The sequence below is a fragment of the Fundulus heteroclitus genome, chromosome 22, assembly GCF_011125445.2.
Source record: "Fundulus heteroclitus isolate FHET01 chromosome 22, MU-UCD_Fhet_4.1, whole genome shotgun sequence".
Classification (NCBI taxonomy): Eukaryota; Metazoa; Chordata; class Actinopteri; order Cyprinodontiformes; family Fundulidae; genus Fundulus; species Fundulus heteroclitus.
The window spans coordinates 15,798,703-15,814,565 of NC_046382.1; the positions used below are offsets into that span (position 1 = coordinate 15,798,703).

The window sequence follows — 15,863 nt, forward strand, 5'->3', positions numbered from 1 at the left end:
CCCTCTTGTGCTAGCAGGAAACACATCCATCAGGGAGCAGTCGTACCAGAGACAAGTTCTTGCCAAAGGTTCCTAGGTCTGCACTAAATGTGTAATAACGAAAGCTACGTATGTAACTATGGTTATATGAATCCCTGATGACCTTCAGGGCTTCTCTGTCACTTCCAAAGGATTTGCAAGAAGTCTCTGTAGGAACAGAGCCTCGGATGACGTCAGACTCCATTGATATTATTACTTGAATGGCGCATGCGAAGGGACCATTTTGTGCTTTCAGCACCGACCCTCTGGTGGTCAGGAGGGATGAAATAGAACTGGCATTGGGGGAATGCACACGCTATCTTAGCTGTTTGTGTAATACAAACAATTTGCTGCATATTTGCAACAATAGGCGGCAAGGGGTAGTAAAAATTAGTGTTGCACCGATACCGATAACAGTATCGGCCGGGGCGCCGATACCGATACCGCACTAAAATGGTGGTATCGGTATCGGCGAGTACCAACAAATAGGTCACAGATACCATTTTGATGTTTGTATGTCACTTGAACGCAGCCTTCTCTCTCCCGACACTCACTAGTTCTACTGGATTCACTTTGTATTAGTCTTTTTTCCTGCTTTAATAAGGTAGCAGCTTCACAAAGCCATGATAGCAATTATTTTACATCCATGTAGTATGCTGTTCTTCATATATACACACACATAAATTTCAAAGTAATGGTATCGGTATGGTATCGGTATCGGCCGATACTGCACAGCCAGGTATCGGGTATCGGTATCGGGGCCAAAAAATGGCATCGGCGCAACACTAGTAAAAATGTTTGTTTATATTAAAGTCTGTATGTATAATTTTGGGCTTCTGTTGATTAGAGAACCTCCACAATAATTTCAAATCGATTCACTTGATTCTGGTCTTTTAAAATGTATTGAAGTTGTTTCCTGTCTTCTTGCTTTACTCTGGAGGGGGGAGGGGGGGGGGGGGAAGACAAGTTTAAACCCGTCCTGAAAAGGGCAAACATTTTTACGACATTTACCCAGGTGTTACCTGTATTATTATTTTTTCATGAGAACAAACGGAGTCTAAAACCTTGACTCTCTGTGTGTCTAAAGGTGTGCAGTACGTGGATCGGTAGTGGCGTAGTCAGCGACCTCAACGACCTGCGGCGAGTCCACAACCTGCTCGTGTCGTCGCTGGACAAGGTGCAGTCTGGGAAGAGCTCCTCCAGTCAGCTGTACAGTGAGAGCGCCACCACCATGGAGAAACTGGCCGTGCTAAAGGCCTGGGCCGAGGTCAGATTAAAGATCACCAAAATTCTCTCTCTTTTCTTTTTTTACACTGAACAAAATCTGACCCGGCTCGCTGTCTGTCTCGGTCAGGTATACGTGGTGGCAATGAAAATCAAGAAAGAGGCCGAGGGTAAACCTGCGAAACCAGTTGGAAGAGGAGATGAGGACGAGGACGAGGATGTCGTGGGTGCAGGCGTGCTTCCTCCAGACAGCCTCATTACCTTGGTGCAGCCAGAGCTGCCTTCTCTGAGCCGACTCTGGCTGGCCATGCTGCGAGACTACGCGCTGCTCACCCTGCCTGCTGAGTTCTCCAGTCAGCTGCCACCCGATGGTACGGGATGCATTATATACCACAAAACAAAAAAATAATGTTCTGTCCCCCCCTAGCAGGTTTGAGGTCTGCCTGGATGTTTTTATTTACCATTATTGATAAAAACTAATCCTAAAGCTAAATGTATGAGAACATTAGGAGAAATCCATTAGCAGGTCTTATGATAAGATAAGATAAGATAAGATAAGATAGGCTTTATTGATCTCACATTGGAGAAATTCACATGTCACATCGGCTCAGTAATCAGAAATCAGAAGAAGGTGCCAAAAGTAGGCCAAGGTGCATCAGGTATATACAGTGTTTCCTCGTTTATACAGTGGATCAAAAAGAAGTACTTAAGAAAATAAGAATAAAAAAATACAAAATAGAAATAAGGCAGAGGATGTCTTATGTACATTCACGGTGACTTATATACATGTGTATTGACATATATTCAGGTGTAATAGCAGCAGAAGTCACTTCTTTCATGATTATTGCGCAATGTATTAAATAGAATTTCACATTAGATATTGCACGTAGGTTATTACAGTTACAGTTAGTTGTGGTTACAGTTATAATTACAGTAATTGTTACAGTTATTGTGCAGCATTGTATAATCTGATGGCAGCAGGAATGAATGACCAGCGGTAGCGCTCCTTTTTACAGACAGGTTGTCTAAGTCTGTCTGTCTGATATACCCCAAAAGTTTTTGTTTTTTTATTAGCTGCAAGCCATATTCATCCAATTTAGCCAAAAATAAATGTTGCAAGTGTATCCCACTGTGTGGAATGAATATAAAGTTGATTTAAATTAACAAAATAATACTATTAATTCACTTTTTAATTATATTTTCTTTTTATTGTGATGCACCGGTGGATAAACCCTCAAACGAATCAAATAATATTTTCACCTTCTTTATCTGCAACAGCTCAGTTGCAGATAAACCTTAGTGGTTAATCTGCAACTCTGAGCGTGGTTGATAAGGTTATACTGATCATTTATTACTGATTAATTGTTGTTAAAGATGGCTCTACAAGCTATTTAATGTTCAGATGTATATAGTTGGTTAGATTTATTTCCATAAACTATGTTTTATTTAGGGCTGGTTGATAAATCGATTTAATCGGTTAATTCGAATTTACAATTCTTTAGGATTTCATTTTTGGAAAATCTGGATTTTATTTTGCCAATACACTCATTGGGTTTCCATGAAGAGAACAGCATGTGATGCTGAATATATGTTTAGGCAAATATATTGTCAAAATATTGTTAAGTAGAATTTTTTTTTTTTAGCACAATACGAGGTACTTCATTTACTTATTTACTTTTATTTTTCTTGACATAAAAAGGTTTTAAAATAATTTCTTTAATTTCTTTTTATAAAACAAAAAGGAGGAACATATCGATAAATCGGATTTGGTATGATAAAATCGGAGATTTATTTTTTAATCCATATCGCCCAGCCCTAGTTTTATTGTTAATTTAAACTAGTGTTTACTTAGATTTAAGATCTTTTAATACCGTATTTTGTTAATAGCGTTTTTTTTTTTTGTTTTTTTTTTGATAAATTTCTTATGGTTATATTGAGTTGATCTGGGTCAGCTCATAGTCTGTGTTACAATTTAATATTCACTCTTAGGCCACAGAGTGTCTGCTTTTTAAGTTTAAAAGAAAATGCCCTTCTAAGATATCATTATGAGAAAAGAAAATGTAAAAAAGAAAAACCTCCCATGTGTGCCAAACTATATTAAAAAAGATAAAAGAATAACAGTCATAACTTGGTTTTGTAACCAATTAAATTCCAAAGTTGGTCTGTCCCAATAAACACTTTCCATTTGTCGTGTGTATTCTCCTAGGTGGAGCATTTTATACCCCAGAGACGATAGACACAGCAAGACTGCACTACCGCGGCTCCTGGGCCCCAGTGCTGCATGCTGTGGCCCTCTGGTTGAACATCACTGGCTTTGGACTTGATGATAATCAGGAAGATGTCTCATCAACCCCCTCCAAAGTTCCTGGTGCTCTTCAAGGAGGCTCCTCCTCATCCAAGATGTTGGAGGAGTCGGTCACAGACAGAATGCACCTTATGCTGGGTAAGGAGGCTTGTTGCCTTTAGCTTCACCTTATTGCAGCTAATTTAAAGACGTGTGGAAGAAAGAAAGTGAGGAGAATGGTTAAAAGAAAATGCCTGAACACACCTTGCGTGGATTTCCGTGTGTCTCCTAGGGGTCAGCATAGAGTTTCTGTGCTTCCCGCGGCCCGAGGAGCCCATTGAACACGTGATGTCGTGTTTGCGAGCTTTGTTCACTCTGCTAGAAACTCCCTGCGCTAAGACACACATGGCAGAAGATCAGGTATGGGCCCCTTTTTAAGCTGCTACACTGATATCTTGAAATAAAATCAAAGATGTTGCACCTGATCTATTTAACTGAGACTTAATCCTTTTTAATCTACTGAATTTTGGAAAAGAAAAAATCTTTTCTTTTTTTAAATGTGAGATATAAATTTTCAGAACATTTATCAGACCAAAAACTTCACTTTATGTTTTTTTTGGGGGCTGGGTTTTATGTTATGGACCAACATGAGTAGCTCTGTCATGATTTTATTTTGGGGTCTCAAAGTAAAGCTTGCTTGAATACAAATGGACGGTTTTAGCGACTCTTTTTTAAACAAAGGCTACGTTCACACTGCAGCTTGAAGTGACCCAATTCCGATTTTTTTGCCCATATTCGACCTTTATCTGATCTTTTCATGACAGTCTGAACAACACAGATCGGACATTTTTAAATGCGACCCAGGTCGCTTGGATATGTGGTCCTGAATCCGATACATATCTGATCTTTTCAAATGTGACCTGTGTCTGTACGGCCTGGTCGCATTCATCCGACCTACACGTCATTGATACTTGACAAACGTCACTAACGGTGGACCTGGCTATGCCAAAGAGGCTATTGTGCGGTAACAAACACCTGTTGCAAGTCCATACAGCCCCACAGCAACGCGTTTACTCGCTGCTATGGCCGCCGAGGATGTGTGTTTTTATGTGAGAGCGCTAAAGAGATCCGTTCAGACACACATAAAGGTTTCCTTTGTCATTAGACAATTATGAATGAAGTCCGTATCAGTAAAGCCGCTCACGTCGGTAAAATTTGGCTATCTTCCTTTTCGATCTTCTTAAAAAGATTGCGTTGGTAATGTGCTGGCTCCGGTTGGAGAATAACGTAAAGAACGCAAGATACGCATCAGCATTATGATCCCTGTTTACTTCCGCAAACAATGAGCACGCTTGCTATGTGTGACGTCATCGCGTCTTCTACTGCACATGCGGGACACTTAGGTGTATGAATGCAGTTCACATAGATCACATACAAGTCGCTTATATCTGGAAATGTGAACGGACACGCAAAAAAAAAAAATCTGATTTCACAAAAAAATTGGAATTGAGCATCAAGGCCTGCAGTGTGAACGTAGCCTTAGTGGTCTGGAGTGAGTCAGATGAAGGGATTTGCTTTTTTTTTTTTTTAGCATTTCAAAATGACATTTCTGATTAACCGCCCCCTCACCCCTGATGCAGCTACTGGCTGTGGAGCTCCTGAATGTGCTCCACAGACTCCTGCTGACCCGCGATCCTCCGGCAGTCCAGCTTCAGGTCACGGCTGTTGTGCAGGAGACCATCAGAGCTGCACAGGACCATCTGCAGCAACGGAGGGCCAAAAGAGGTCAGCAATGCCGTGCTAAAGCTGAGCATGAGTGCTTTCTGTCTTCCAATGTTTGAAATACCTTTGGGTTTAATTTGTTTGGGGGTTTTTTTTGGAGGTGAAGAAGAGGAAGGTGAGAAAGACTCTCTGACCAGCCTGGGAGAAGGCGGGGACACCGGGGAGCTTGTACCTGGCAAGTCTCTGGTTTACGCAGCCATGGAGCTGCTTGTCTTCATCCTGGTCCGCCACCTACCGCAGCTGAATTCGCGGGTGAAGGAGTCCCCCACTCACGCTCCTCTGAGACCTCAGCGGCTGCCAGATGAAAGCGCGCGCCTCGTGGCGAACACGGTGTCCATCCTGGCCGAGCTGCCGTCGCTGTGCTCTCCTGCCGGTGAGGCCTGAGGTTAAAACTGGACAACAAATACAAATAACGTGTCCAGTGAACGTAGCATTCTCACGTATTGTTGTTTCTGCCTTGACAGGAGCAACGACCATTCTTCCTACGGTGCTTTTCCTAATCACCGGGGTCCTGAAGGAAACTGCAATTAAAGCCGCGGACAACTCTGTGCCTGTTCCTGTATCGGCTGCTCTGCAGGGCATTAAGACCATCATTGCCTCACCGCTGGCCCGGGAGGAGAGCATTCAGACACAGTGGACCACCCTAGTGAGGAGCAGCCTGGCGTCTGTGCTTGAGTATTCTCAGCCAGGTAAAGCACACTTTTTTTTCTGATCCTGAAACAACATGAAACTGTAATTATTTAGCTCAGATTTTTACCTTCTGGTTTTCCTTCATAGATGAGTCCAGACCCGACATGGACGAGGTCAGCATGCTGACAGCAGTGACTCTCTTCCTGCTGTCAGCCAGTAGCGAGCTTGTAGGAGTGATCGTCCTGCAGAAGGGCTGCATGGACCGCTTCCGAAATGCCCTCAACTCTAGTGACCCCTGGGTAAGCAAAGTGGAAAATGCAATGCTTTGCAGCAATATGTACACCCATTTTTACCATTTTGCCATGCTACATGCCAGTGTTGTAGTACTCGAGTCCGAGACTCGAACTCGAGTCCGAGTCATTAGCTAAATTTAGAGACTCGTGACTTGACTTGGACTTGAGCACTGATGACTCGAACTTGGACTCGGACTCCTACATTCAGATCATTCTGACTCGGAAATTGAGAAAAAGACTCGACTTTTTTTTATATCATTAGGCTATAATTTTAATATGTCATTAGAATATTATTTGGTGTATGATTTTAATATCTAAATGTCGTACCGCGCACGTGACGTCACCATCTCATGAGCAACGCCCCTAACCGCTAAGGTTGGGCAAACAGTGTGAGAGCGCACGTAGCAACCAGCCATTACACATGCAGCAGATACAAGGATATGACCGACTTTTCAGCTGTTAAACTTTCACAAGAGGATGTCCAGGCGCCCATTTTACTGGTAGAACTGTGGAACAACATACCAACGTTCAGCTCAAACGATGGATTGAGTGTCGAGGGCTCGGAAAGACTGAAAAATGGGCCGAGTTGATAGAAAGGTAAGTCGTTGTTTTTCTCCTGCTCGGCGTTCATGCCGTCAGCGGCTGTTTTTTTTTTTCTGTTTGTAGTCACCGTCCAGGAATCGGTATAAATTTTCAGGCCCGCCGAACAATTTAGTCCGGTCTGGTGGCCAAATGCATTATCATTATCCAACGGCTGTATCTCCTCGCTGCATCGAGCGATCTGCACCAGATTTGTTGTGAGTCATGGGGGAACGCTGCCGAACGCGTTTGTGGGAATCGCCCGGTGGACGGGCGAGGGAAATGCGTAACAGCATCTGCGGTGGCGGGCGCCGGGCGGGGTTCGCACACCGCCGGCCGCCCGGAGCCGCGGCGGTGGCCAATAGGCCGGAGCGCGCTTGGCTGCGAGGGCCGATCGACGCCGCTTGCGGCTTTAACATCCTTCATATGCGGCCTATCAGCGTACCTCGAGTCGCTGTTGCACGTTCCATAACAACAATGTTTAAAAAACACGGATAGGAGACGTCTTAAAAGCAGTCGTTTTACCGAGTAAAACCAAGGGTAACTACAGCGAAAGAGTTATTAGTGCAATGGAATGTTACTGCTTCATGTCATACATCACACGTCACGGCATGTTCCTACAACGAACTTGGATCAATAAGTGACTCGACTCGGACTTGACTCGGATTTTTTTTTTTATGACTTGGACTTGACTCGGACTTGAACACTGGTGACTCCAACCTGGACTCGGACTCGAGGCATAGTGACTTGACTACAACACTGCTACATGCAATATTAGAAATGTAAGAATCTAGAAAGTATGGGTTTCATTTGGATTTACCTCCCTGAGTCTGTCACAGTTACAGTTGCCATTATTTTAGGTTATGTCTCTTCCAGCTTTGCACATCAAGAGACAGAAGTTTATGTCCATTCTTCTTCGCAAAATAGCCCAAGCAGGGTCAGGTTGGATGAAGAATATCTATATAGCATAGAATAGAAATACAGTGATGGTGACAAGAACTCATAAACAGGGCTGCACACTAGTTTAGTAATATAAATAACAAACTAATTTAAAGTAACGCTCTAATGCAAAAGAGAACCAACTTATCAGAGAGGGACAAAAGTAAGGAAAGAAAATGCTCAATTATTAATTGATAATACGGCAAATTAAATCTAAAAATGCAATGTTCAAGTTAAATAGACAAAAAGCTGCAGCTGATTTATAGAACAATATGAGAAAAACGTATAATGTAAGATCAATTGAATTTTTCAATTCAATTTTATTTGTACAGCGCCAGTTCATGAAACAAGGCTCTTTACAAAGTCAAGTTTAATCTGATTATACGGATTGGTTCAATCAATCAGATCGACCAATACAGGTTTTTTAAACTGATGCAGATTCAGATTATTTTGAGATCCGTCTAGTAAATACTCGTAGTTTGAAAGGTACACCAAAATAAACCCGCGTGAATGGGTTTATTTCGGCAGCGCTTTGCTCGCACTTAATGAACGCGTCACAGCGAGAAAAGAGCTTCTTTAGTGGAGAGAAGGAGGAGAAAAAACACTGACCACAGCCGCAGTGTATGGACCTTATTTTATGTAAAGTTAGATGCTTTATGTGTAGCTGTTGATTCTCCATTTGAACGAACACACACACAGCGGTGGCAGCCCGTCAGCTGGAGATCAGACGAGGGTTTTTAGATAAGGGATCGGCGAAAGGACGCATATATCAGCCGATGCCGATATCAGGCCAAAATATCGACCGGCCGATGTATCCGTCGACCTCTTCTTATAACTATCTGTTAACATTGGCTCACAGTCTTTCTTCCAAGATTCTGCTGTATTTTCCTCCATCCATCTAAGCATCAACACTGTCCAGCTTCTCTGAGGGAAAGCATCCTCACAGCATGATGCTGCCGCCACCATGTGTCACAGTGGGGGTGTGAATGGTATTTTCTGCAACAATGTGTTTCATTATAGTTTTCTCCAATCTGAGCACGTTCTTGCACCATAGACCTCTTTGCTCCTTTTCTGATTAATTTCCTCCATGTTTGGCCTATACGTTTTTGGTGGACAGCCATATGTAGGCAGGTTTGCGCATGGGTTATGCAATTTTCAGAGGATGCTTTGAACAGTACTTTTAGAAATTTTCTTTTAATTTTGATGACTATAATTGAAAACTAAAGAAAGCCACAATAAATATAGAATATTACTTAATGCCAATACAAAAAAACAGGTTTACCAGAAATGTTGGCCAACTGAAAAGTATGACCATGAATAGCACTCAATCCTTAGTTGGGGCTTATTTTTCCTGAATTACTGCAGCAATGCGGCGTGGCATGGAGTCTGTGGCGCTGCTCAGGTGTTATGAGAGCCCAGGTTGCTCTGATAGTGGCCTTCAGCGCTTCTGCATTGTTAGGTCTGGCATATCGCATCGTCCTTTTCACAACAACCCATAGATTTTCAATGGGTTGTTGTTAAGAAGTTCTAATTTTCTGAGATGCTGAATTTGGGGTTTTCATTAGCTGTCACGTATAATCATCAAAATTAAAAGAAATAAACACTTGAAATATCTGTATGTATGAATGCATTGAATATATGTAATATACAAGTTTAATGTTTTGAAATGAATTACTGAAAATAATCAACTTTTTCATGGTATTCTAATTATATGAGCAGCACCTGTATCAGATTAGATGAGTAAGGGAGAATTAATGCAAATTCACACAAAACTTTAAGCATTTTTATTTGTTAAAAAAAAAGAAAAAGGCATGCTCCTTCTGCTCTCCAATAATCTAGTATTTTGTTTTGGTTTATCATATAAAGTTACAATAAAACACATATATTGTAGTGTTAACGGGGAAAAAAATGTGAGAGATATGAATACTTTTACAAGGCAGCGTATTAAACCCAACCACGTTAACCTCAGATGAGTGAGAAATGTAACTCTTGTTTGCCACAGGTTCAGGCCCGGTGTTACCAGCTGCTTTTGTCCTTGTTTCAACACTCCAACCGAGCTTTGTCCACTCCTTACATCCACGCCCTGGCTCCTCTAATGGTGGAGAAGCTAAAGGCGGTGGAGCGCAGTCGGCCGGGAACTGCTGCTGAGCTGCAGGCTGTGCAGGAGGGCATCAGGGTCCTAGAGAATCTGGTCAGCATGGGGGAAGAAAAGAACAGTGAGTATCGCTTTACTTAATGGACCTCTCAAGTATCCTGTGTAGCGTTTCTATATTTTTTATGAAACCGTTTTGCCTCAGCCACAGTATGTGCTCTCTGGAGCATTAACGCATTAGATGCATTAAATTAAATTTAGACTCCCAGCACCGGTTTACTGTCAGTTTTAGTATTGATTTTGACGTAACGTTACATCATACTATATATTTTATGTTTTCTTTTTCAATAAATCACTCATACAGAATACTGTATGTACAACACATTATATATATATATATATATATATATATATATATATATATATATATATATATATATATATATGGCAGTGCTACATTTATTTTGTATTTAGACAATGGCTATTTCTTTTTATTTTTTAGACTTGATGAAATGATTGTTTGTAATTTACTCCCCTTTTTTTTGTTGTTGTTATTGATATAATACTAACTTGGCTCATAAAAGCCTACAAACCTGTCCCAGTAACAGTTTCTTACTTTGTTTTACTTCCCTATGTTGCTTAATGACTCCCCTGGTAAAAATGTGTAGATACCTTTATTATTTTTTTTTATTACAATAGCATAATCTCACACGGAACATTTCAGCAATAACTCTTTAACTTTTATTTTGTTACAAAATTGTTTGAAGAATTTTATATAATATAAAAAATAGCCATTCTTTGTCACAAAAGCACAAATGCCACACTTATTTACAGTGCTTAAGAAACAACAGTATACTAAACCACTTTTGTGGTCTTTGTTTTCTCCACCACTGAATTCATCAGATCAAGTGCAATGAGGTTAGCTAGCAAGTTAGTGCAAGGAAATATCCAAACGTTATTATTTCCACCAATTTCTGCACATAGTTATGTCTACATATCCTATTGCTGTAATGTTTCCTAACATGCTTTCTTTTCTGGTTCCTAAGACAACGTGTTTATACTATGATTAGCATAGCTAACATTGCTAGTTAATGTCAGCTTAGCTGCTTTTAGCAACATTGCTTATTTATTTATTGCTTATTTCACAAGTGAAGCAATTTGGTCACTTTGTTGTGTGTAATAATGCAATATAAATAAACATTGAATGATTGTAGCTAATGCTATTAGGTAATTCTTTAGTTTAATTAGTTTTAATTAATTAGTTAATTATTTAGGTAATTCTAGTCATATTACATAGCTTTAGCCTGTATATAATGTTAGCTGTTGATAGCTAACATGTTAATTTTAACATCTTACCTAATTATAGCATTTTAGTTGACACAGGTAAACCTGCTGCTGTTTGCGTTGTGGATTCTGCTTCCTATTGTTAGCTAACCTGCTATAATTAGCTTTTTAGCTAATACTGTTATATTAGCTAATGCTAGCATAAATAGGTTGACAATATTTTTATTTGCAAAAAAGAGGACACTTGACTCAGTCCTGAAACACTTTACATATATTCTGTTTACTAAAGGAAAGCTTAAAGTTCATATTTGTGTGTAGTTAGAAAGAATAGTTAAATAACAAACTTCTGAAAGCCTTTCAGTAGTCAAAACATACAAAAATGGCTTTAAAATCTCTAGAATTTAGTAATGATAGCAATAATGACTCTTCTGTAACAGAAAATTAACCAGAGTACTCTGAGGAAACAAGGATTCTATTATTTTCTATGTAATAATGCAAATACAAATATGAGTCTCACATTGGCTCTTATTTATAAAACACAATTGTGTTTACTCCAGTCTTGAGATTTCTTCTTTATCCTGCATGTCTCTACATCCATATTTTGCTCTTGAGCTTATTTTAATTTGCGTTCTGAGTAACATGTTATGCTTTTGGCCTTCTCAAAATTCCTGGTCCACCTTTGGTGCATCCTAACCCTTTTCCCCGGGTGTAGCAACAAGCTCAGTCAACTCGCACAACCTTTTTATACCAGGGAAATTTCCTTAGCGGTTTCGTCTGTAAAGGCTACACTTGAGATTTGACATCTTGTAAACTTCAGCGCAGCGCCGTTCCATCTGTGAGCGGAGAAGAACCACCCACCAGGCAGCAGTTTGGGGATGACGTGACACGAAAGAAAGGCTGTCTTACTCCACACATCGCAGCAGTCAGTTTAAGCACATGCCTGTTGGTCCTGTGGAAAAACGATGAAAGTCGGACGTTTTCATTAATCTATGAATCCCCACCAGATTCCTCAGACAGAATGGGGGAAAATGAATGTGTCGGGGAAAATTAGGACATTTGGTCACCCTAAGCATAACTCATAACTTTAGGAAATAAAGATTGCTATTGAGTCCAACATGATGTTGTAATTTCCAAATAAAAGGGGAGAATGCTTTTTTTTTTTAGGATTTATATATTACACATTTAGTTAACATATTCTTAATGGGGTTTAATGTCCAGAGCTTACACTGATATTTGAGCCTAACCCCGCAACATCCTGTTTTTCCAAGGGGTATGAGTACTCCATGACACAGAGACCCATTTCTCCTAGCCATGCTCCCCTCAAAATGGAAAAGACAAGATAACGTGTCCGTATCTGCTATTAGAGTGTACCATGATGCATAGAAAGCATGCTGGTGAGACAGGTGAAAAAATAAAATCATAGCTCAATGTTAGGGGACTGCAGCAAAGAGTGGCATCTTGGGGTCAACACGTCTCCATAACAGCTATAGATTCGATCTACATGCTAAGTTGATTTTCTCTCTTATTATCTAAATGTTAAAACGTGGAGTTTATTAGATGGAGCTTATGGCAACAAAGAATCCAGGTGGTGCTGGTGTAAAAACAAATAAAGAATAGGTAGAAATGTGCCTCAATACCCACTGTTCGGTATGGTGGTGGATCTGTGCTGTTGTAGGTCTGTTTCTCCACCAAAGCACCTGAAACACCCTGTTAGAATGATTCTTTAAATACTCGTGGACTCTTTAAATATGAATATGTAAATATAAATCTGGGGGCCTCTGCCAGAAAACTGGAAAAGGGTCATCGCTGGGTCTTTCAGAGGGTTAATCATTCAATGAAACAGTTGTGCAGCGCGCTGTACGTAATTTAACTTTCAAAACTAGGCAAGACCTCTGGCCCCAGAAAAATTGTAAAATTTGCAAATCAAAAATACTCCTCACTAAATGCATAACATGTGGTTGGACAAACATTGTATAGACTAACCACAACTCGGGCTGCTTCGTCAGCTCGGCTTAGTTTGCGTCACAGTTAATAGCATATTAAATTAGTCTTTGAAAGTCTAATTTCTAAATAATTTGTGCTTATTGCCATTAATATTTTATGCGTGTGTCTTTGTGTGTTCAACAGGAGTGCAGTTACTGGCTCTTCTTGTTCCGACTCTAATCTCTTACCTCTTGGATGAGAATGCGATCTCCTCGGCTCCCCAGGTCTCTAAAAGCCTGCATGATTTTGCCCTTCAGAACTTAATGCGAATCGGGCCTCTGTATCCGGCTGCCTTCAAGACAGTAATCGGCGCAGCACCTGAGCTCAAAACGCGTCTTGAGTCTGCAATCCGAGCCAACCAGGCGAGCAACAAAGCCAAAGCTGCAGCGAGGCAAGCTCAGCCAACTGTGCAGGCCGGGCCGACTATTAAACTCAAGACGAGCTTCTTCTGAACCCATCGAGCCGTACTGTACTCTCTCAAAACAGTTTATGCTGTCTTTCTTTGTACTTTCCCTCCCTGATGACAATGTACTACTCACCGTACCTGTTATTCATTAGTTTGTTTAATGTGTTTATTTATTCTTCATCTCATCCTTGTTTTAATGTATTCTTAAAGTCAAAATGCTAATTTGTAAATAGCATTAAAGAGCCCTTTGAATGTTCAATTTAGAAAACTTGCTTTAACATCTCACATTTTCATTTAATGAATGTATCACATACAGACTTGACTTTTCCCCACCATATGTGATTTATCTCATTTAACCCCCATTTAAAGGCTAAGGCTTAACCGTGGTTTCTTTTGTGAGTTCCATCAATTATGTTTACGGGGTGTTAATACTTTTTTTTTTTTTTTTTTTTTTTTAACCCTGAATTGTGTCTTAACATTCCTCCTGGAAGCGAAAGATTAAAAATAGAAATTACTTCTTACTTTATTGATCCAGTTTTGACCTTAGGAAGAATTGGTTGAAATGTTTTATCCTTTTTGCCAATGAAATGTGTAGGGGATATTCTGACGGTTTGATGCTTATGCTGAAGAATACATTAACTGTTTTGCCCATAAAGGAATTTTAACCCTCGCTAGTATTTTGTTGCTCACATGCAAACATTAATTGTTCAAATGTCTTTATAATTTTGGGGAAGTTTGAATAAATTTTCTTTGACTCACTTCCATATCCTGAATTAGGTGGACTTCTCCTAATTATACTGGAAAGCCAGAAGTGCAGCAGTCCAGTAAATAAATAAATCATATTACTTACATTTGTCATAGTCCACCTGCATTTAAGGAAAAAAATGCAATAGAAAAATATATATATATATTTTGTTAGCTTGTATGAAGAGATGTGTTTATTTTAACTCAGACCAATCATCTTGGTGGCAGCAGTATTAATAATGTGCGCTAACTTGTTGCTACAACATTGAACCATGAAAAAATAGCTGTCTGATTATCTATCTATCTATCTATCTATCTATCTATCTATCTATCTATCTATCTATCTATCTATAAATAGTTCCATGTTGTAGCAAAAATATTCCATAAATTGTCACTTTAGCAGTCAACTGGCATGTGACAAGTTACCAAGTGACCCAATAACCTGACATGCGTTGGACTGTGGAATGAAGCCAAAAGCGATCCAATGGATGCACATGGGGAAAATGCTTAATCTCAGTGTCTTGAGAAGATTGTGAGGCAAAGATCATTAATGATTTTAAAAGGGGGATACACAGAGTGTGGACTGTGGCTGGAGTCAGTACACACACAGTCTTTGGGAAGGCACAGAATCCAAGTGACTTATGATCCAGAGTGACTTCATGCTTCCCTCTGCTGAAACGCTATATAGAGATGAGTAGTTATTTCAAACAATCTGGGCTTTGTTAGACAGCAGAGCAGCTGGCTGATTGCTGCCATGCCACAACACAGTCTTCATATAAAAGGGGCCCTGGCAGAGTAGTGTTTAATTATTTTATTTTTTTTCACTGCACATGGACATGCTTTTCAGTAGGCATACATTTCTGTACTAAAACTATTTTCTACTGATTTTATGTAATCAGATTTTCTCTAAAAATTGTTTTGATTTCTTTCACGAGCTTCAACCCATCATCATGTAAATTAGCAGAGATAAACACTCGAAATATGTCACTCTGTGTAATATACCGATTGTTTCCCACTTTGGAAATACTGAGATAAATGATTATAGTAATGTTATGGTGATAGATACTTTTTAGGTATGCCTTTATATTCAAATAGAATCAGCTTCAATCACAAAGTTGATTCATAAAACCAGGAATTTGACCCCACTTCCACTTGACTCTCAAAGAAAACATTTCATATTTCATTTCATATACAAAAAAGAAAGACGTGGTTGGAGTGGTGCAAATGAGCATGGTATCAGTCAGGGTACTCTGTTGAACGTTCATCACAATAACAAACTTGGGGAAGAAAATGTCTGTGGCGGCTGGTGTTTGTAAATGGGGCTCTTTAACGTCAGCCCGAAGACAAAAGTCTGAACATCTGGTGTTCAGGATGCGTGGAGATCTGCAGAGAAAAGTTGCTGCCCTTTTCCTGACCCTCGTCCTGGATGGAGGGGAGGTCAGCCCCGATTATCTTCTCTGGAGACCGATTCGTTTGTTATGATTGTTTGTACTTTTTATATATTTTTTATTTTACTAACTATTTGCTAATTATATGTGTTCTTTTATTAATTAAATTGAGACAATTTAGGCCACCAATAAATGATCAACCTGAAAATGTAAACGG

At 39.9% G+C, this 15,863-nt stretch overlaps 1 protein-coding gene across 4 annotated transcripts in view; it reads left to right on the forward strand.

Moving 5' to 3' along the window:
- heatr5b (HEAT repeat containing 5B) overlaps positions 1-14,272 on the forward strand; it is a 41,794-nt gene extending 27,522 nt beyond the window's left edge. For 2 of the 4 annotated variants that reach the window (XM_036126018.1, XM_036126020.1), the window contains exons 27-36: positions 1,106-1,285; positions 1,373-1,613; positions 3,449-3,685; positions 3,819-3,946; positions 5,167-5,311; positions 5,409-5,681; positions 5,773-5,997; positions 6,086-6,237; positions 9,752-9,965; positions 13,253-14,272. In XM_036126018.1, coding sequence (XP_035981911.1) covers positions 1,106-1,285; positions 1,373-1,613; positions 3,449-3,685; positions 3,819-3,946; positions 5,167-5,311; positions 5,409-5,681; positions 5,773-5,997; positions 6,086-6,237; positions 9,752-9,965; positions 13,253-13,560 — 2,103 coding nt within the window. In that variant the 3' untranslated portion in view covers positions 13,561-14,272. The remainder of the gene's footprint in view (positions 1-1,105; positions 1,286-1,372; positions 1,614-3,448; positions 3,686-3,818; positions 3,947-5,166; positions 5,312-5,408; positions 5,682-5,772; positions 5,998-6,085; positions 6,238-9,751; positions 9,966-13,252) is intronic. The other 2 variants (XM_036126019.1, XM_036126021.1) reach the window with 1 other exon arrangement.
- Positions 14,273-15,863: the final 1,591 nt, after the last annotated feature.